Raw genomic sequence first — 22,266 nt, 5'->3', positions numbered from 1 at the left:
ATGTAGGTTATCTGGAAGGTCTTTAGCAGTCAACGCTTGTCTGTGTATGACGCAGTGAGTTGTGGTTATGGCTGGATTTTTTTCTTTTACCAATGTCACAAATCCAGAGTGAGAGCCAAGCATCACTGGAACACCATCTTTGCATACACTAACTAGTTTTCCCCATGAAAGTCTATTTTCTTCAAAGAAGTCAGAAATCATCTTCATAACATCAGAAGCCTTTGAAATGGCTGTCAATTCCTTCTTTCACAGTTCCATTTGTAAGGAACTGAACATAGACCAGCAACTGAAAACATTGTGCTACATCAGAGGTATCATTGCATGGAATTGCAAAAAACAAATAAATAAAAATAAAAAATAAAGAAGAAGCCAACACTGCCTCCACAACTGGAAGTTTAAAGTCTTTCACCAGGTCATTGATGCAATGTTTCATGTAATTGTCGGAAAGTGAAATTTCTGATCGTTTTTCTTGTTTTCGACACCAAGCACAATATCAGCTGCTTTCAGCAAGCAAGGCTTCACAAGAGTTTCTCTGATTATGTGCACTTTCTTGGCTTTAGCAATGAGCAATGACAGTTCATAAGATGCTTCTACCACTTAAGCCAACGCTTGATGAAAACCAGTAGTGTCCTACTTCTTAAGTTTCAAATTTTGAAGTTTAGCAGCAAAAAACTCTTTTTTGGTTTGTCTGTCAAAACAATGTGGTTCTTCATCAAGGGTCACTCAAAATAACTACATCTCAAAGTGTCATTTCTGAGAACTGTGTGGCATACTACACACTGAGGATGATTGATCCCAGTTTTTTCCATGACAGTGAAGCCATACTTAATATAGTCTTCACTGTACTTCATTTTCTTAATCATGGCCATAATATATTAATTAAAAAACTGTAAAAATAATTTTCCTGATTAAAATAAATTTAGTGGATGCAAGTTACTTTGATAAGTTATTGCAAATGTTTTGATTGTTATGTACAGACATATGCTGCCTTATATATTCCCCACCACCAGTAACTGCACAAAACTGGCTACCTACCTATATGTTTGCATTTTGTTGCATGAAATTTTAAAATTAAAAAAAAAATTTCAGCAGTGGTCTGCAATCATTTTACACCCAAGATCACTTTTTAAACATCAGAGCAAAGCCCACCCCTTTCTTGAGGCCCTGCCTTCTCCATTCCCCTCCTTTCCATCATTTGCTGTCCCCAGCCCTTACTCACTCTCACTGGGTTGAGACAGGAGGTGCAGGCTCTGGGGTGGGAATGAGGGATTTGGGTGTGGGAAGGGGTGAAAGGTGGACGCTCTGGGAGGGAACGTGGGTGAAGGGATCTTAGAATCATAGAATCATAGAATACTAGGACTGGAAGGGACCTCGAGAGGCCATCGAGTCCAGCCCCCTGCCCCAATGGCAGGACCAAGTACTGTCTAAACCATCCCTGATAGACTTATATCTAACCTGTTCTTAAAGATCTCCAGCGATGGAGATTCCACAACCTCCCTCGGCAATTTATTCCACTGTTTGACCACCCTGACAGTTAGGAACTTTTTCCTAATGTCCAATCTAAACCTCCCTTGCTGCAGTTTAAGCCCATTGCCTCTTGTTCTATCCTCAGAGGCCAAAAAGAACAAGTTTTCTCCCTCGTCCTTATGACACCATTTTAGATACCTGAAAACCGCTATCATGTCTCTCCTCAATCTTCTCTTTTCCAAACTGAACAAGCCCAATTCTTTCAGTCTTTCTTCACAGGTCACATTCTCTAAACTTTTAATCATTCTTGTCACTCTTTTCTGGACCCTCTCTAATTTCTGGACCCTCTCTAATTTCTCCACGTCTTTCTTGAACTGCGGTGCCCAAAACTGAACACAATACTGCAGCTGAGGCCTAACCAGTGCAGAGTAGAGGGGAAGAATGACTTCTCGTGTCTTGTTCACAACACACCTGTTAATGCCTCCCAGAATCATGTTTGCTTTTTTTGCAACAGCATCACACTGTTGACTCATATTTAGCTTGTGGTCCACTATAACCCCTAGATCCCTTTCTGCTGTAGTCATTCCTAGACAGTCTCTCCCTACTCTGTATGTGTGAAATTGATTGTTCCTTCCTAAGTGGAGCACTTTGCATTTGTCCGTATGAAACTTCATCCTGTTTACCTCAAACCATTTCTCCAATTTATCCAGATCATTTTGAATTATGACTCTGTCCTCCAAAGCAGTTGCAACCCCTCCCAGCTTGGTATCATCTGCAAACTTAATAAGCGTACTTTCTATGCCAATATCTAAATCATTGATGAAGATATTGAACAGAACTGGTCCTAACACAGACCCCTGCGGAACTCCACTTGTTATACTTTTCCAGCAGGATTAAGAACCATTAAAAACTACTATCTGGGTACAGTTATCCAGCCAGTTATGCACCCACCTTATAGTAGCCTCATCTAAGGAAGGAAGAGGTGGAGAAGGGGCTGCTGGCTCAGGGAGGGGCCTCTAGGCTGGAGAGTGATGGGCTTAGGTGGAGTGTTGTTGGTGCTGAGCAAACCACAGGCTTGTGGATGTGAGGATGCAGGAGTTCAGGATGAGGTGTATGAGGGGCTCAGGGAAGGAGGGTTGGGAGTACGATGGGCTCAGGACACAGATTGCAGTGTGTGGATTGTGAAGTAGTGTTGTGGCAGAAGATGGGATGTGAAAGGTTCAGGACAGGGGGCTCCAATGTATGGTAGGCTCAGGATTGAGGTGTGTGAGGGGATGCAGCGGTGTTAGGATGCTGTGGCCAGATGCTGGCTTGGCCCAACTGGGGGCTTGTTGGCCAGGCTTCATTTTATGGGAAGGGTGGGGAACCTCTTTTGGGTCAGAAAAATAAGTCAGGGACCACACAAGTGAGATGCAAAAAGATAGAAAAAAATCTCTCCAACCTCCCCCAAGCCCCAGTGATGTGGCCCCAACTGAGACATCTCCCTCATCTGTTACCCCAGCCCCATGGAGGTTGAGTAGGCAGGACTGAGGTTCAAGGCCTTAAGCCAGGTTAATTCTTTTGGGGTTCCAGGTTAGTGGAATTTGTGGGCCCCTCTACACTCTGAGGTGCAGCCAAAAATGTTGGATCCAGTGTGCAGGACAGGGCTGCCAGTGAGTGGGATAGAGATGGGGTGCATAATCTGTGTGGAAAATAAGGTACAGGAGCAAGCTGGGATTAGGTGTCTGGCCAGGAGATAGGGAGGAGGAAGCAGGGTGCTGGTGGGACCCTGGGCAGGGTACTCCTGGGGTTCTGGGCAGGAGGCAGTGTACTTGCGAGGGTCTGGACAGGGCACTTGTGGGGATCTGGGTGAGGAGAGAGAACAGCTCGGCTGGTATGTGGGAGTCCCGTAGCTATGCACCAGGTCCAACATCTCAGGAAGCACGTGCATTGCTTCCCCTCCCCAAACCAGCGTGTTTCCTGAAAAGCCAGATCTGTTGCCTGCCGGTGACTTCCTTCTGCCTGCTTCCTTCTGGCACCTTCTTTCCGGGGCAGAGTGGGAGTCCTGGGTCTGCGCTAGCTCCAACTACTTGGGCAATGCGTGGCTGATGTGGGGAGCGAGGAGTAGGGTGGCTGCTGTCTGAGCAGTTGAAGTTGGCATGGACCCAGGGATCCTACCCCCCCGCCCCCGCCACGCAGGAAGGCAGCAGGCAGATGGAAGTCACTGGCAGGCAACAGACCCAGCTTTTCTGGAAAAGTGCTGGCTGTTTAGGAAGGGAAGCAACACACATGCTTCCTGAGATGCTGGCTTTGGTGTGCAGCTGAGGGACTTCCCCCCAACCCAATGCTGCAGGAAGCTGGTGCTACCTCCTTTTTTCCAGGAGGTAATGCCAGCACGGGCTGTTTCTTGGGTGGGGGAGACTGACAGAGGGGTGGGGTTGCCTCATGCCCCCCAGGAATTTCTTCATGCCCCCAGGGGGTGTGCCTCCTAGCTTGGCAGCCGATGTTTTAGAACTTATTAACCTTACCTGAAATCAGCTGTGTGTAGCTATCTGTAGCTGTTTGCTTTGAGATGGTATGGCTTAGGGTTTTTATATAATGCTTTTTAAAAAGATGGTTTAGCTTATTGAGATGATAAATCAGAACTGTTGTAAAAAAGGCACAGAATATGGCTCTTCAGCTACCTTCATTTCACAGGTGTTTAAAACTCCTGCCTGGGCTTAAGAAACAATTACAGCCCACTAAATAATGTTGGTTACATAATAGCAAAACTCTCATAGATTTTGTTGGTGCAGGATCAAGGCAGCGGGGCATGAACATGTACTTCTGATTATTTTTCCAAATAGCATAATGTTACATACTTCCAAAGAGCATAATGTTATACTGACTGAGTGGTAATTTTTTTACTTTTTCCTCCAAATGATTTATGTACATATGTCATGCCCATTCCTTATTTCTGGTTACCCAGGTGAAATCAATGGAGTTGAGGTAAATCAGATCGCATTTTGGCATGTTTATCATGTCTACCTGAGCCAATGTTCTCTTAAGAATGTGGGCAATATAAATGTGAGTTCAGCTAGAATTTAAGCAGGAGTATGACATTGAAATGGTCCACCTAGTCACAATTTGGTTTTAGACAAATGATGTCCAAAAGAACTTTATAATGCCTGTTTAGTGTAGTTGTTAGAAATGCACTTACAAAAATGCATGGACTTCGACATGTTCTAATATATTTTTTTAAAAATACCTCTTCATCACTTCAGTTACCCAAAATTGGACAAATATCATCAGATTGTCATTCTCAAGATATATGTTGATAGTATTGCCCGCAGCATAGCCAATTGAATACTTTTGTTTTATAATGGAGGAAAAAACCTTATTTTAGTTTGTAATACTTAAGAAAAATTCTGTTGAGAACCCATAGTGCAGCTTTATGCTTCTTCCTTAAGTGATTGAATAATTGGAATTTAATTTTGACCTATAACACCTTTACTTTTATAGCCATAGAATCTGCTAAACTCAAATTTTGGTACCACCATCCCATAATACAAAGTACAAGAATAATACTCCCATGCTTGGCAACAATACTTTGGTGTTCCACCCTTTTAACATTACAGAAGGTATTACTATTCGATGTATTACTCTGTTAACTGCATATGCTCCCATTTTAAGAAAAATCATTAGGATCTCTCTGAAGGTGAGTATTTTGCATGGGGAAGTGGCTCTTCAATAGTGCTAGTAACTTGCAGGCTGAAGAAGAATGAAACTTTCTCAGTGCCGTATTTTCTTGTCAGTTTTATCCAGTGATTGAGATAAAAACCTGGTGATAGTTTGGCCTCTAGTGGATCCTGTCTTGGTTATAGTTTATAAAGGATGGATAACTGCTCTTTCCCCTGCTGCTGATCTTTAAAACTAGAACATCGCTGACAGAAAATGAGTAAGTTCTGTTCTGTATATACAGCACAGGGATATTTTTCCAAGGTATACACTGAAGAAGCAGGGGTCCTGTGGGAAAAAAAAAGTGCTTAATCATGTAATTAAGAGCAGTATCATAATGAAGATACACAAGAGGACTGAATTAATGATGAAACTGAAAAAAAAAATTCTGTTGTAAGGTATCATATTGAGACCACTATGATTCACCATCCACTGTGCCTCCTTATATCACTTGGGCTAGTGGAGTAACTGATAGCATAGTGGTTAAGTTGACATCCTGTGTGTGAACCTGCCTTAGAGTGGATATGCACACATTTTGCCAAAAGGTTTCACAGGGAGCTGCAGACAACAGAGGAATGGCAAGATTCTGGAATTCTGAGGCCCATTCCAGGCACTGGAGGGGAATGTGCTCTAGAGGGTATAGAGTCTTCTGCCTGTTTCTCCCCAAGTCTGAATACTTCTACCCATATTCCCTCCAATCTGCCCCATCTCTGTCCTCTCAGCTTCTCATCCCAGATCCCCCTCCCAGTCTCTGATCCCAGTTCTAGTCTCCTGTTCTGATACCCTTGTCAGAATGTCAGAAATTTTATTTAAAAAAATATCTGCTTGAGGCAGACATCCATCTTGGTAAACTTAAGCCTACATGCTTTACATTTGACAAAACCATAAGCAACTAAAAGCATGGTCTTAGAATGGAAAGTGTTGACCAGCCTGAACTGTTGGCCTCTCTAGCTGTGCTGCCTATAATAAAGTGTTATTCAAAGTGAAAAAAGAAGCTCCTAAGTGTGTGATCTAAGAATTTTAGCTGTTTTATATTTTGTAAAACTTATTTCCGGAATAGCCCTGCTTCTGCTGCAAACTATGGCCTGACCCCGCACTTACACCAGTGAGTAACTTTAAACATCTGAGCACCTTTGTTCAACAACCCTATTCTCATGAGTAAAAATTCAAGCACAGATGTTTGCAAGAGTGGATGCCAAATTTGTCACCCTCTCACCTGACTACCATCAGCATCATAGCCCGGGCTTCCAAAAGCCAGTTACGTGTGTCAGTACTGTTGCATTTTATCATAGTTCTTTTACGTTTATGGGGAAAACCTCAGATATTTAAACATGACCAACAATTATCCTTTAAAAATTATATCAGTAATTTTACCAGACTGAACATCTTCAACTTCTAGGCCTCTGGGTACTATACATGTGAATCACTCCACGAGGGCTATGCTAACAGTACAGCTATCTGTCGACAGAAGTCACTGTCGGAAGAGATTATCTGACAAAACTTCTGTGGGCAGAGCGTGGCCACATACAAAATTGAATTGGAAGAGTGTTCCACTCTGTCAACAGAGCAGCTGGACTGCCTGGCTGCTCTCTCGACAAAACAGGCACTCGGAAGCACAGCAGACTGGGCTACCCATTGTTCTGGATGCCCTGTGTGGTGAGAGAAGGCCCCCCCCAGATCATCCACACAGCTTTTTTGTAAACAGAATCTGTCAATAGCAACGTTATCAGTCATAGCTGAGAATCAGAACACTGCCAGCAAATGTGCTGAGTTTTGTCGACAAACTGTCGATATAACACATTTTATGGGTGGACCTTCCTCCAGTGCTGTTGACAAAACCAGGGTTTTGTTGGCAAAACTTGCTAGTGTAACCGTAGCCTGGGTGTAATCACACATCAGATGCCTTCAGCTATGAGTACACTACAGAGTTATTTCAAAATAACATCTGTTATTTGGAAATAACTTTGCTAGTGTCTAGACTACACACACACTAGTTCGAAATAAAATCAAAATAGCAGGTGTGTTATTTTGAGATTGGTAACACCCAATGCAGGAGGAATAGCACCTGTTTCAAAATTCATTTTTCAAAATAGTGCTATTCTGTGTCTTAGTAGTGCCTATTTCAAAATAAGCCATAATGGACCCAATGGCGCTATTCTGAAATAGCACTATGTGTCCAGAAATGCTGTTTTGAAATAGCTGGGTGCTATTTCAATGTACATGATGTGTGTAGTTGTATTATTTTGAAATAAGATGATTCAAAATAGCTGTTTCTAAATATCTTGTTTCTAAACAGGGCTACAGTGTAGCTGTAGCCTTCCAGGCTTTATCTTAAAGGCATGAAGAGCTATATTTTGGAATCTGTGGCCAATCAAGTGAAGACTCTGATAAAGGTGGTTAATAGCAGTCAGCCCAGGGGAGTGTCTTCAAGGGTTTCCTCATGTACCTTCCAGATCATCTGATCTTTTGAACTGCTGACAGCCTGGAGGTTTGGTGGGCACACCCGAGGTCCCAGACTGCTCCTGTAGAACCTGGAGGAAAGGATTGCAGCACAAACCTTTTAGAAATTAGAGCAGTCAAGCTAGCAATATGAAGATTCTGGTGCAGCCTAGAGGAGAAGTATTCTCTGATTCAATCAGACAATGTGACCACAGTCACATATTTGAAAAACTCAAGGGTGGGGAAGAAGAAGCCCAGTACTGCATGAAAAAGCAATGGAAAACATGCCGTGGTTGGAGCATTCTCTCCTCTCTCTTAGGGCAGTTCACATAAATGGAGACCTGAACCAGAAGACAGGCTGGTTCAGTAGGTTCAAGGTGAACATCACTGAGTGGTGCCTGAAGCAGATGACCTGGGAATTAATTGTCTAAATACTTGGCCTGTCTTCAGCCAACTTACTTGTGAGCCACATTAACACAAACACACCAAAGTATTTCACCAGGGAAGTCAACTGCAGATCTATGGGAACAGATGCCCCATGACACAGATGGCCTCAGGATCTAACCTGTGTTTTTCCACCTTTCTCATTCTTAGGGAAGTTGGTTTAGAAAAGAAAGCGGGAACAGGAGACAGTAATATTGGTAAACACACATTGGCAGAGGAGACCCTGGTTTTCGGACTAGGTACAGCTGAAATTGGGACCAGATCTACAGCTCCCAAAGACATAGGATATCCTCTCCTAAGGTGCTCTGAACTGAAATGAACTGGCTGCATTTAACAAGAGATTAGGTTTCTTGGGCCCTCGCCTGCAGGGACTGAGACCTGAGGGAGACCAATCCAAGGCCCTTCCAGGGACTTCGAGAAGGGACTTTGGCGGGGATGTCTGGCAGATCCAGGATCGTGTCTTGGGCCCAAGCCTCTGGAGACGGAGACCTTGAGGGATTGATCCAAAGCCCATTCCAGGGAGTTTGAAGAGGCAGCTTGGCAGACGTCCGTGGGGATGTGCAGCAGGTCTGGGGTCCTGCCCTAGGCCTGATCTTCTGGGATATGGGCAAGATCCAAAGTGTCCACCAGGAAATTGGGGGCAGGGGTAGCTCAGTGGCTTGAACATTAGCCTCCTAAACCCAGGGCTGTGAATTCAATCCTCAATGGGGCCATTTAGGATCTGGGGCAAAATAGATTTAAAAAAAAAAGGGGGGGATGGTGCTTGGTCCTGCCAAGAGAGTAGGGGGCCAGACTAGATGATAGCCTGAGGTCCCTTTCAGCTCTATGAGATGTATATATCCCTGTGGCTACGTCTACACGTGAAGCCTACATCGAAGTAGCCTATTTCGATGTGGCGACATCGAAATAGGCTATTTCGATGAATAACGTCTACACGTCCTCCAGGGCTGGCAACGTCGATGTTCAACATCGACGTTGCGCAGCACCACATCGAAATAGGCGCTGCGAGGGAACGTCTACACGCCACAGTAGCACACATCGAAATAAGGGTGCCAGGCACAGCTGCAGACAGGGTCACAGGGCGGACTCAAACAGCAAGCCACTCCCTTAAAGGGCCCCTCCCAGACACACTTGCACTAAACAGCACAAGATCCACAGAGCTGACAATGAGTTGCAGACCCTGTGCCTGCAGCATGAATCCCCCGCTGCAGCAGCAGCAGCCAGAAGCCCTGGGCTAAAGGCTGCTGCACACGGTGACCATAGAGCCCCGCACGGGCTGGAGAGACAGCGTCTCTCAACCCCCCAGCTGATGGCCGCCATGGAGGACCCGGCAATTTCGACGTTGCGGGACGCGGATCGTCTACACGGTCCCTACTTCGACGTTGAACGTCGAAGTAGGGCGCTATTCCTATCTCCTCATGAGGTTAGCGACTTCGACGTCTCGCCGCCTAACGTCGAAGTTAACTTCGAAATAGCGCCCGACGCGTGTAGACATGACGGGCGCTATTTCGAAGTTGGTGCCGCTACTTCGAAGTAGCGTGCACGTGTAGACGCAGCCTGTATATCATAACAACCTGCCTATTGAAGGGGAAATTCCAAGACCATTGGATTTGTCATCAGAATGCTTCTTTCTTCTCAGAAGCTATTGACCTTGAAAGTTTTCTCCTCTATCTGTGCCAAGTTTCATGGCTGACCATGAAACAAGCACAAGACATCCAAAAATTCTTGCTGTTTTGGATTTTCTCCAAGAAAGTTTGACAAAGGTCTCCACCCAGTAACATTATATATCAGGAGCCTACTCTTAGTAGTGTGATGTTCATAGGATCCAATGTGGGTCCTACAGCAGAGAATCCCCTGGTAGTCAAATTTCTTAGGGTGGTTTAGTTAGGCAAGCCAGACACTAGACCTCTTTTCCCCAAGTGGGACTTGTAGCTTGTGTAGAAAGTCTTCACAAATCATCCCTTCAAACCACTGTTGTCAGTGTCATCATTTTATTTATTTATGCAGCTCAACTTGTTTTCTGATGGCCATTACATGAGCCAGGTGAGCATTGGAGCTGGTGGCACTCCCTAAGCAGGAACTTTACTGCATGTTTCATGAGAAGAAGGTGGTTCTTAGAATTCCGGTATTATTTATTCCATAGGGGAAATCATCTTTGCACACTTCCCAAAAGATGGCTCTGTCTTCATTCCATCCAGTGAAACAGTATCCCACCAAACACAGGTGGCATGTTGTAGTTGTCAGAAGGACTCTGAAAATTTACTTCAAACTACAGCGATCTTTCCACAGAAGTTACTGTCAGACAAGATCTTCCAGCAAAGCTTTTGTCGACGGATCACATCTACACACAAAAGTGGATCAAAAGAGCAATCTGCTCTGTTGACAGAGAGTAGCCAGACAGTCTGGATGCTCTCTCGACAGAACAGTCAACCAGAAGCTCAGCAAACAGGGCTGCCTGGTGAACCAGAAGCCCTGTATGTCGACAGAGAGCCCCCCAGAGCATCTACATGGCTTTTTTGTCCACAGAAACTGACAACAAAGATGTTCTTCCTCATCCTGGACAGGCAGAACGCTGTTGGCAGACGTGCTGAGTTTAGTTGCCAGACTGTTGACAAAACGCATATGGTGTGTAGACGCTCCTGGGGTTTTGTCAACAAAAGCTGGGTTTTGTCAACAAAACCTTCTCATGAAGACATAGCCATGGAGTCTATGAGTAGATTAAGTGCCCTGTTTGTATCCTTTCATGTGAAATATCATGGACTCGGAGCTTGCAAGTCCTCTGTTGCTAAAGGATTAGACTATGTGTTGTGGAAGTATACAAGGCATTGAAAAATTTGGCTCCAGAAAGATTCAGGGCAGACTCCATGATCTGTGGCTACCTCCATGGGCAGAAAGAGCTAATGCATCCATCGTAGAAATTTGTAAGGAGGTCACCTTGTGAAATGCTACCACTTTTATCGAGCTCTGCAAGGCGACCTTTTGGCAGGAAGGCGCAGAAATGATTTTACCCTTTGAGAAAATACAGATTGGGAAGGACAATGTTTTTCCTTTTTGTGGCCTTTTATATAATCTTCCTTACATCTGTTCTCTGTTTGCTATTTCCCAGTTATCAGGAACTGTAGGAGATGCTAGGCTTCTGAATGGAAGATTTCTTACTGATAATTTCCTTTCTGGTAGCAGTGTCTCCCACAATTCTACCCACCCTTGGTGGCTGATGAGTTAAGGGTCAGATAGTAGGTTGAGTTGTGACCATGTGACCCTCTTCTTTGTCCTAAACTGCGTATTTTCTTATATCTGAATATATGACCCCAAAATACTTTTTAAAAATCTCCATGATATGGGGGCCTTATTTTTGAGCACTTGAGGTTGTCAGTAGTACAAATTGCTGAGCCCAAAGCACCTGAAGTGCAGGACATCTGACATGGGGTCTGTGGGGAATGGAATAGACTTTATTCTCCAGGCCTAAACTGGCAATGAGTGCCATCCTACATCTCCCATAGGAAGGCTTCTGAGCTGGCATCCAAATGCTTCCTTCTTTGGCCTGCTGCAGGAAAGGAACTAGCAGTGTATTACCTTCCCCTCAGGCAGCTTCTGAAAGGGAATCTGGATTGGTAGCAGAGCTGTCCTGGGAGGGCAGGGCCTGGGACTGTTGCTTCCCGCACCCCCACCCCACAGGCCTCACTCCACCTCCACAAACTCCACCCTCGCCCATCCTCCTGTGCCCTCCCCTAAGCAATGCAGCCTGGGGAATTACTTGAAGGCCTAGCACATGGCAGCAGCAGGGGTTGTCCCCACACACTATGGTGGTGGGGACCAGAGCAGCCTGACAGCCTCCTCTGCCCCATTGCAGAACCCCCTGGGGTTGGAGCACTCTGCTTCCTGCTGGTGCGGAGAAGCCAAGTGCAGCCAGTCAGGAGACAGCAATGGGGTGAACCAGAGAAGGCTGCCAGGTCACTCCGGCTCCTGTTGCCACAGTGAGTGAAGGGAGGCGATTTCTACTGCTATCCCTTGCCAGGCCCCCAAGCAACCCCTGGGTCCCATCCATAGGACAGTTAGGGTGGCTGCCAAAGGGTCATCTAAAGCACAAGGCCTGAGGCAGCCACCCTGTACCATCCTATGGATGGGATGGCTCTGACTGGTAGTCACCAATGTTCCCTCTAATTTTTTTCCATCCATGTGCAGAATAATTGCTTTTATGTGCACCATGGCATGTTTGAATGTGCACCACCAGAAGAAACAAAAGCTAATGGTGGGTGCTCTGCTAATCAGCTGGGCAACATCTGAATCTCTCCTGAGCAGCCGCACAAGAACCCAGCTTACGGGGAACACTGGTGGTCATGCTGGTGGAGGTGAAAGGAGATCTTGTGGCAAGTTTCTTCCCATTTTTCTCACGCTAAAGAGAACAGTGATCCTAGCTTGCAAATTGCTGACTCAGTCCCAGATGGCATCCCTCTCAAGTGACCAACACAGAGCAGGACATGGACATCCCACTTATGGCCATAATTTGTAAAGTTGTCCTTCAGTCTTAGGGTGACCATATCCCCCTGTCCCGAATATGGGACAGGGAAGATATGGGGGAAGGCAGCTCCTCCCGGCATCACGAAGCGCCGGGGAGCTGAGAAGGAAGTGGCAGCTGCCGGCACTCTCTGGGAGCCCAGGGAAGGAGCAGCCACTGGCCCTCTTCCCGAGCCCCACAGAAGCAAGCTGCTGGTGGAAAAGGTCAGTGGGTGAGGACCCAAATACGGGACAATTTAGTCCCTTTTAAAAAATAATTTGGGATGCCTTTTTGGCGTCCCAAATACGGGACCGTCCCACCTAATACAACATGAATGGTCACCCTGTTCAGTCAGCCATTGCCATTGGAAAGTTGCATTTGTGGCATCTGGACACAACCACTCATAGTGGCATAGCTTGAGCAGGACTCTTGTGGGGAATGTTCCTGACCTGGGAAACAGAGGGGAGAGTGTGCTGAGCATCTCTGACCCAGAGGATAGGAATGGGGAAAGGGGGAGGCTGAGGTTCTCTGCTGCAAAGTATGGTAACTTCTGGCCCAGCAGAGGGGGCTGAACTTGGTGATCTCAATGTCCCTTCTGCCTATCCATTTCCAACGTTATTTGATAAAGCAAATGGCAAGTGGCTTTCCACATCACATGTGCTTTTCCTACCCTTAAGTTAGTTTCTGGGTAACATGCTCCCGGCTATTTGCATGCTCCTACACAATGCTCCAAAAGTTAAAATTGGGTTCATGAAAAGTCCCTCATTTCACAGTCTGGCGCTTGAGAGGTAAGCAAGGGAGTGGGGGTGGAGGTCCCATGTCATAAACTGTTCGTATCTGAGGGTGAGGCCCTGCCACTTGGGATTGGGGGTAGGGGCACCGGGAGGAAGGCTCCTTTCGGGTCACTAGTACTTGCAGGCCGAGGTAGGTGTAAAAGAGTGCGCCCCGAGCTGCCTGCTGGAGGTAGGCGCTGTCTGCCCGGCGTGGGGTTCGCGGCTCTGGGATCCTTTCCAGGAGAGAGCCCGAGCGGGGCTGAGCGTCCATGGCTCCTGCAGCGACTCTTGCAAAGCCACCCTCGAGCGAGCAGGAGGGGAGCGAGACGCGGCGCTTGTGCTGGGCGGGCAACTGCCTGGGCCCCAGGCTGCCTGGGCCCCAGGCTGCGGCTCCGCTCCGCGCCGGGCCACAGGGGGGCGCGGGCTGGGGGAGCTGGAGCGCTTCTCGGAGCCGCCGCCGCCGCCGCCGCGGCGGGGGAGGGGGGGAGGAGTTTGCCGCGGAGCCCCCGAGCCCGCTCGGAGAATGTCTCTGTCCCACTCCCGCGCCTGCCCCCGAGTCGCTCAGGCGCCCGCAGGGAAAGGACTGCGCCGCGCAACATGGGGAGCTGCTGGCTCCGCGTAGCCCTGCTGCTGGCCCTGGCCGTGTGCCGCAGCCTGGCGTACGAAGGTAGGGGAGCGGGGCGCCTTGCCCTGCCGCAGCTCCAGGCGAGCCGGGGCTCCCAGCCCCTTGCCAAGGAGTCGCTGCCGCAGAGGGGAGGGAAGCAGCGGGCCAGGGGCTCCACAGTCACTCGTTTCCCTTTGCAGCCACAGCCCCTGGCCGGGCTCCTCCGAGAGGGCCCGGGTGCCCTCCCGGGTGCGCCTTGCTGGGCTCCAAGCGGGGTCCGCACCCCCAGCCCCCTCCCCACCCCGCACCAGGTAGTAGCTGGCTGCTCCCTTGCGGGATTGGCGCTGAGACGGGAGCGGGCTCCGTGCCTCGATTTCCCTACGCGCAGGCAGAGCCAGGAGCGGTTCCTTGCTTGGGCTTCTCGCGTTCATTCAAACGCTGCTGTGTTGACGTGGGACTCGCTGTGCACATCTCTTGCACAGAGTCATGCAAACGTTAGAGCGCTGGCCTGGTAAAGCCGGGGTGTGAGGTCAGGCCTGCAGGGGGTTTTTCAGGGGGCTGGGGTACAAACATCTGTCAGGATGGTGCTAGCTCCTGCTGGGAGTGCGGAGGACTGGACTCAATGACCTCTCAAGGGCCCTCCCAGTCCCATGAGATAGGTGTATCTCCAAGTGTATGTATATCTAACTACACTGGCTCTGCAGGAGACTGTTGCGTGGGGGTGCTGGGCATCGCTTGTGGGTTGCCCTGGTAGGCTGTGCTGCAGCCCCCTCCCCCCTCCTGTGTTGAAATTGAAGTCCCTCATCTTTCCAGGACTTAGCCCTACACAAACTAAGCATTAGGAGGCAGTTGCTAGCCTGGAAAGGCTTTCTATATTTCCATTGAAGTCAGCCGCTTCTGAAGAAAGTACAGTCCTGGGGGAGTGAGGGAGAGATAGCATCTGGGATATGTTAGTTTGCACTAGTAAAACATTAAGTGATCTACACATGTTTTTTACAGAAACTCAAGCTCAGTGTCATCTGCTTTTTAATATTTACTGATTTTCCATGCTTGTGGCACCCTCTCTCTGTTTGACAAATGTATGCTATTTTATTTGGCAAACGTGGATTTACTTTGTGTTTCTAATGGCACTGAAATGAACAAAGACTTTTTTGTTCTTTCAACTGCCTTGTATTGGTACCAGCGTCATGAAAGTGGTCTGAAGAGCACTCCTGAAATAGTGTTTGTTACTTATTTGCTATATGGGAACCAGTAAGAGGTCTGCATATATATATATATTTAAATTGCTGTGGCAGATGAAAGGCAGATTAGAAAATGCTAAATACAGTTCTCTGTGACAGAGCTTTGGGTCATTTGTTTTCAAAACATTCAAACTTTTTGGTGTTAAATTCCTTAAGGAGACAGAGTCAGAGGCAGTATGTTCTGGTAAGCCGGGCACTTGAGCGGCTGCCCAACACAGATTCAGGTGCCTTGCAGCTGATTTGAAGAGTGTCTACGGCCATCCACAGTGGGTAGCAAGTATTTCTATGGATGGTGCACATCCACACGTCTTGGTGCACATAACAAATTTTATTCCACTCCTGAATGGAAAATATTAGAGGGAGCACTGCTGCAAAGCATAGTCACAAATCAAAGCTTATCAGCCTTACAAAATGATGGTTATAATAATGACTGGACACAAAGATTGTTAATCTTAGCTTACATTTTCAAAGATGAATGGGTATAGTCCAGGCTAACTGGGCTGCTGTGTAGGAACAATGTTTCCCTTTAGTGATTGGAACAGAAAAATGACCATGTGTAAGAATTTGTTTTAAACTGTCATTTTTGTTTGACTTAGACATTTTAGCAATAGAAAGTTAGGGAAAATATTATTATGCAAGTCTCTTTACAGAATAAATAAAGACAGAATTCATGATGAAAAGAGCTTATAAGTTAAGACCATGATTTTGCATCAAGATGTACTAGCATAGATGTACTGGCACAGAGGTCTGTCTCTACTAGGCGATTCCTATTGCAGGCCTTAGTTGAAACAAGAACAGGAAGAGAAGTGGAAATGGAAGGATGAACAGGAAGTTTGCATGGAGATGTAGTTTTGCTTCTTAGTGTTTGCAGTAGATTGCTTTTGTTTATTTTTGTTAATTTTAGTTTGATTAGAGGTTAATTAGTTAGAATAATCTTGTGGATTTCCACAACTGAACCATAAACAGGTATGTTATAGCCATCATAATTTTAAAACACTGGTTTGCCCCCTCTAATGCTGTCATTCTCAGTGTTGCTTGTGTTTTATCAAGTGTTAAGCTTGAAACTGAAATTTGGGTTCATTCCCAAGGTGAAAAGAAATCAGAGTCTGTATTCCACTCCTTTAAAACAACACTATCTTGGCAAATTAACGTATGTCAAGATGGGAACAGTGTAAGTGAGGCCAATAGAAACTGACCTAGAGTATCAGCTTAATACGGATCTACCAAACTGAAATTAATGCACAACAACAAAGCTGTTCAAAACTAATGTGTGTTTGTCAGTTCAGCTAAGGATGTATTTGTCTGGGACCAGAGAAGATAGAAGCAGTAAGGAGGTAGGTGTGATTCATAATGCAGTCCAGCAATCTACAGCTGTAGAATACCTGCTCATTGGTGGTACAAGTTATTTCTGGGTCCATGAGTGTTCTCTGCTTGAACAACAGTTCTAATTTTTGGGGTAGTAAAATTAGGTCTGTGACTGTTCTAATGAGCTGCCATTTGCCTGTTTTTGTTCGCATGTTTCTTTTAATTTCCTTCCAACACAAAGATGGTGGAACACAAATTTGCATTGTTTTTGTGATAGAACTATTAGAAACATCAATTGCTAATTCAATTAAGACAACAGAAATATTTGCCCTGCTGCTTCTGTGAGAGTTGCTGTTGCCAAACCCTTGTTTTTTACTGGGGAGGACAACTGAATGCATTATGTTGCAGGTCATGACAATTCAATTCTTTAACTGATCTGCATGAGAATGCCAATATCCAGTGTTTAGCTTTCTACTTAAGAGCCTGAACATGTCACTGACACCCTACGTCCAGTCTCAGCTTATCCAGACATCAAAAGTCAAAGTCTTTGCCCATAATTTAGTTGGCCGCACAATAGTGTGCTTGTTTTAGCTTTCGCTGCTTTTGAAAATCCATTTCCTTCTACTTTGTAGTGGAGAAGACTGAGGCAGTGAAAATCAGGAGCAACTGTATTGATAAGTCTACTGTATACTTAAAAGGTTACGCGTTCTGTGGGCCTTATGCTTTAATACAATGGAAATGTTTGTTTTTTTCTCAAATCTTTCTTTCCTGTTAGTATAAAATTGCTGCAATTGTAAATTAGCATTTTCTTTTCGTCAGCTGAGTTATTTTAATCTGGAATTATCAGCAGCTAAATATGGAATGCCTTTGAGTAGACAAGGATAGGTTTTTAAACCATAAATTAAAATTCTAATTGGTACCTGTGTGATCTCAATTGCAAACAAACCATACTATGTATCCATTTCAGCTGTGTGCTACAGTCAAAGAATTTGGTAGTTGGTCATTTCTGCTGATAAAGAAAAGCACCCTGTGTTGGATCCAGCCAGAGCTTCTGTTATTCCAATAATAATCTGTTACCTAAACATGGAAAATAGTTTGTTTTGGCTACTGCTCTTGGAGTGAGACAGTACAGCTTGCCAGCTTACTAGCAATGCTGTGTTTCTGTGCCCCATATTCTGAATTCAACAGTATTTAGTATTGAGAGGTGGTCATTACCCTTTGGGGGTCTCAAACAGGGAAATTCCACATGCACACATGCTAAAAAAGAGAATGGGAGTCCCCTTGAGCAGCTGGGGCCCTAAGCAATTGCTTTATCTTATACCTAGCACTGACTCTGAGAGTATTTTAGGCACCATGCTCCAGATATGTTAGTGAAGGCATTGTGACAGGAAGTGTCTGACTAGTGGTTGATGGCTCTGACGGAGTTCAGTAAAAAGCACTCAGGTCAAGGTTACTTTATCCAGTCTCCTGTATTGTCCTATTGCTTGCCTAATCATCAAAATTATTGCAGCATCAGCTTCCCAAATCAGTGGACTCTGTTTTAACCTGTATTCAATCAACTGGTATTCTCAAATAACTGGCATTAGCAATAATTGCCATCAGGCACTATCCTGGTGCCTAGGTTTTGTCTTCTGGGGGGCTCGGCTGCTTGCAGGTGGCGAAGGGATTTCATCCTACCCTGAGCCATTGATGCTGCTTCCCTTTCTTAACAAGGGACTGGAGCTGGGGTGTGGGTGGGAAGCCAAGATGAGGCTGCTGTGGCCACTGCTTCCCATCCCTCCCTGGACCTGAGCTGTGGAGGCTCTGCGGCTGCTCAGAAACTGCTGCTGGGTGGGGGAGTGCCCCTTCGCCACGTGCCAGTCCCCCACCTGCCGCAATTGCATGGGCTGGGGCCTGAGCCAGTGGGTGCTGCTGAACCGCAGTTTAGACTGTGCTGTGTGGGTGGAGGCAGCGCTCCGGGGGCGGGGCTGCTGAGGGCCTTGGGGCGGGGAGCACTGCAGCAGTGCATTCCTGCTGTTGGGGAAGGGATCCTTTCTATTACCCATAATATTTTTAACATCCGGCAACCTCCCGGTCCTGGGGCTGCTGGATATGGAAGGGTTTATTGTACCTGGATTCCTTGTCACAGGATCAAATCCCAATACAGTAATTCAGCCTTTTGTCTTCTGGAGATGGTTAAATTCAGTTCTGTGCAAGTTTACTGTGTTTCTGATGAAGTCTTAAGTATGCAAGTCCACTATGGTCTTCAGGAACATTAGAGGTGCCAGGGCGTCTTTTGGTGTTTGGCTAAAATCTTCTTTCCGGGGATCAGAGAGGGAACGTTATAAATGAAACTCTGCCTTTGAGATGTCTGAGACGTTTGAGTAGTCTCTTCCCGTGGGAGTTTTCTCTTCTGATCTTTTCTCTTAGACAGTCTTAGGCTTTAGGATGGTTCATCAGCCCGGTTAGAGTCCTAAGTATTAACTCTCCCAGGGGTCCTTAAACATCATTCCAGTGCAGCCCCATTCTGATGACAAAAATTAGTACACAGCCCCAGGAGGAGGGAACCAAAGCCCCAGCTTGCCCGAACCCCAAAGCTTGAAGTGGGGATGCCAAAGCCTGAGCCATCCACCCTGAGCAGGGAGGCCAGGGCCAAAGCCTGTGGTCTTCAGCACCAGTCAGGGAGCCTGTAATATGGGTGTCACTGCCAAGTCTGAAGCCCTCATGCTTCGGTTTTGACCCTGAGCAGTGGGGCTTGGGCATGGGCCCGGGCCCCAGGAAGTCTAAGACAGCCCTGGGCAACCCGCAGCCCATTTTGGAATCCCAGCCCACAGTGTGAGGATGGCTGATATAGTCTCTAAGTGGTGGTACCACTGTCATGGCTGCAGTGTCTCAGCACTTTCCAGTAGTGTGCTAACGAGGGGAGGATAAAGCTGTAAATAGTGTCTTGAATGATAAAGTGATTCCCGTATGATGTATTTCGTCCAGTTTTTTGGAATCCTGTGAATGAAATAATAAAACGCTGAATGAGCATATCATACCTATGAGAGGAACTTGAAATGTGATCTTTTCTCTAGGTCACATTAGTTTCAGTGGATAGAAAACCATGTCTAAAATGAAGTTCATGGTATGTAGGCATACAGTTTTAAAGAATTTCAGACAGGAGCAGACCACAAGTGATCGGCAGATGGACCATGAATCTTTTGAGAGACTGGTTTGAAGAGAAAGGTATGAGAAGAATTCAAGAAATGTGTCAACTATTGAAAACCGAACAGTGAAAAACTTTTAAAAATTGACTATTTTAAGGAAGGCTATGTCTATATGTTCTCATATAATTTCTCAGTCTCCTAATAAAGTTGAATTTTTGAAATACAATACAGTAATCCCTTGGGATACGCGGGAGGATTTGCATATCCCGAATTTCAGGTAAGTTGGGGGGATGGTTGGGCTGTGCGTTGGGGCCAAGGGTTAAGCCTGGCGTGGATTAGGGCTGCAGAGGGAGGGTGGAGCTGAGCCAGGGCGTGTAGGGGTTGGAGCAGTGTTTGCGGAAGTCAGGGCAGGGTCTGTGGGGGTGGTGGGCAGGGAGCTGGAGCCCGAGCCCTGCGTGCCACTACAGCGGCTGGAGCCTGACCCCGTGCAGGACTGTAGTGCTCCAGGGGCTGGGAGGCCCCCACATGGGTTGGGGCTGAGCTGGGGCCGTGGCGGGAGCTGATCCTGGGAAGGGCAAGGGGGTTTTAGCCCCCTAGTTGCCTGCAGCTGCAGGCAGCTATCAGGGATAACACCCTTCTCCCTACCTTCCCAGAGCAATGCCACTGTCAGCTTGACAGAGGCACCACTCTGGGAAGGGGGTTTTAGCCCACCTGGCTGCCCTCAGTGGCAGGCAGCTAGGTGAGCTAAAAGCCTTTCCCCTACATTCCAAGAATGGTGCCTAGCACCACTCTGGGACGCAGAGGGAAGGGGCTCTTAGCCTGCCCAGCTGCGGGAAGCTAGGCAGGCTGACAGCCACACATCTTCAAGTTGTGTGAAACTCACATTAAAGCGAGTTTAGCGCAACCTGAAGATGCATAGAACGAGGGTTTCCTGTAGCTGTTTTCAGATGCTGTTCTGTATATTGTAGTGATTCCTAGAGGCCCAAGCTGTTGTGCACACAGACAGATTCTGCCTTGAAGAATTTTCAACCTAAACAGACAAAAGATGTGGGGGAGAAATTGAGGCAGAGATGTGACTTGCTCAAGATCATGCAGCAGGCTATTAGCAGATTTAGGGTTTGAACACAGCCCTGTCTTTTGAGTCCCAGTCTAGGCTTCTAGCCACTGAACCATGCTGTGGACTACTGAGCAATGCTGGGAATACTGACACTACTTGTGCTGTGAATCACATGGCTTTCAGCTTCCTGGCCCCCATAGCTGATATTGTCTTCCGATGGAGTCTTCTGTGTTTTGGATTTGTGTTTGTGTGTAGACATGGGTTCTTTTTGGCTGTGCATACGTCACTCCTGTAGAATTTAGTGGCAGCTGCACACATGCATCTTAAGTCAGCAGCGGCCAGCAGTACCTTCTATTTTTTAGTTCCAAGTTGGGTTAGTAAATAACTTTTGTTTCCCCAGTAAGTAAGGATTTGTAACTTCAGAGAATTGTTATTAAAAATGGCATAGCAAAGTGTGCCAAAATATGTCAGAAATGTATTCTTCTTCATGTCAGTTGATAATCTAAGTGCCTGTCCTTGATTCTGGCTGCTTTGGTATATTTTTAATATACGCAATATTAAGTTCACAATGGATCACATATAGTGGCCCTTCAGGACGACGTATATTATTTCCACAAAATAACAGTAAACACAAAGTCACCTTTACGTATGACTAACCTTTCCCACTCCCAACCCATTTCTTTGCCAAATGTTCCCTACCCAGTAGTGCCTTTAAATCCTCTGACAGGTAGACTTGGTCTGCTAACAATTCAGCAACATCTTGGGTATTCTGTACAGGTAAGAAATCAGATGTGTGATCATATAAAAGGGTGAGGTTTCAAAAAAAAAAAACCCAAACCAGACACTTAGTATAAAATGGACGGTTTTTATTTTGCCTGCACTGAAATTGAACTGTCTAGAGTGGCAACAGTGCACATAAAACAAGCACACAATGGCTTGGATAGGCATGTATCTGCAAAGGCTGGTTTTGACAAAGGAGGATACGTCCACAACAGCTGCTGCTGCTGACAAGTTACTTGCATCTGCAAGTTAGTGAATCCATTTTATTGATTGTTAAAGTTCATGTCAGCTCACATGATGCTTTTGCAGGCTTTGAATACATTCTTTTACATGGATGTGCTCCAAGTTTAACCATTGAAGCTGGATATCTTGTTTATATGTATTTAAGTTAAAAATCACCTGAAATTGGCTTACTGCAGAGATGATTCATTGATAGCTGCTAATGACACAGTGAGGAATTATTTCGGATATGAAGGTGATGATGACACGGTGCTGTGACAAAATCTGGAGCAAAGGATCTATGTAGCCTCAAACACATTTGCTTTTTTGGATTTCAGACTGGACCCTTTTAGTCTATGAGTTAGTTTATTTTGCCTGGAGTGAAAAGCTGGGAAGTTTTGAGAAAATATCTTTTAATCAATACATGGACTTTTTTTAGTTCAGTAAATTAAAAAGTTAATGCATGTATTGTTGCTGGCTGGGAGTTTATAGCTATTATATTTAAATGAGAACTATACAAGTTGTTCAGACTAAAAAATTATATTGCAGGGCCTTAAAAAAAGAGTTTCCAGATTGTATGTCTTAACTTCTATGATTCTGCTCTTTGCTGTAACCTGA

At 46.0% G+C, this 22,266-nt stretch overlaps 1 protein-coding gene across 4 annotated transcripts in view; it reads left to right on the top strand.

Annotated features, from left to right (window-relative positions):
* The first annotated feature begins 13,811 nt into the window (after window positions 1–13,811).
* Window positions 13,812–22,266, top strand: part of SRPX (sushi repeat containing protein X-linked) — a 73,586-nt gene continuing 65,131 nt past the window's right edge. For all 4 annotated transcript variants that reach the window (XM_074994773.1, XM_074994765.1, XM_074994757.1 and 1 more), the window contains exon 1: window positions 13,812–13,981. In XM_074994773.1, the coding sequence (XP_074850874.1) occupies window positions 13,912–13,981 (70 nt within the window). In that variant the 5' untranslated portion in view covers window positions 13,812–13,911. The remainder of the gene's footprint in view (window positions 13,982–22,266) is intronic.

The sequence above is a fragment of the Carettochelys insculpta genome, chromosome 1 (genome assembly GCF_033958435.1).
Source record: "Carettochelys insculpta isolate YL-2023 chromosome 1, ASM3395843v1, whole genome shotgun sequence".
Lineage (NCBI taxonomy): Eukaryota > Metazoa > Chordata > Testudines > Carettochelyidae > Carettochelys > Carettochelys insculpta.
Note: the sequence above shows the minus strand (reverse complement) of the source record. Positions and strands in the feature narration are given on the sequence as shown.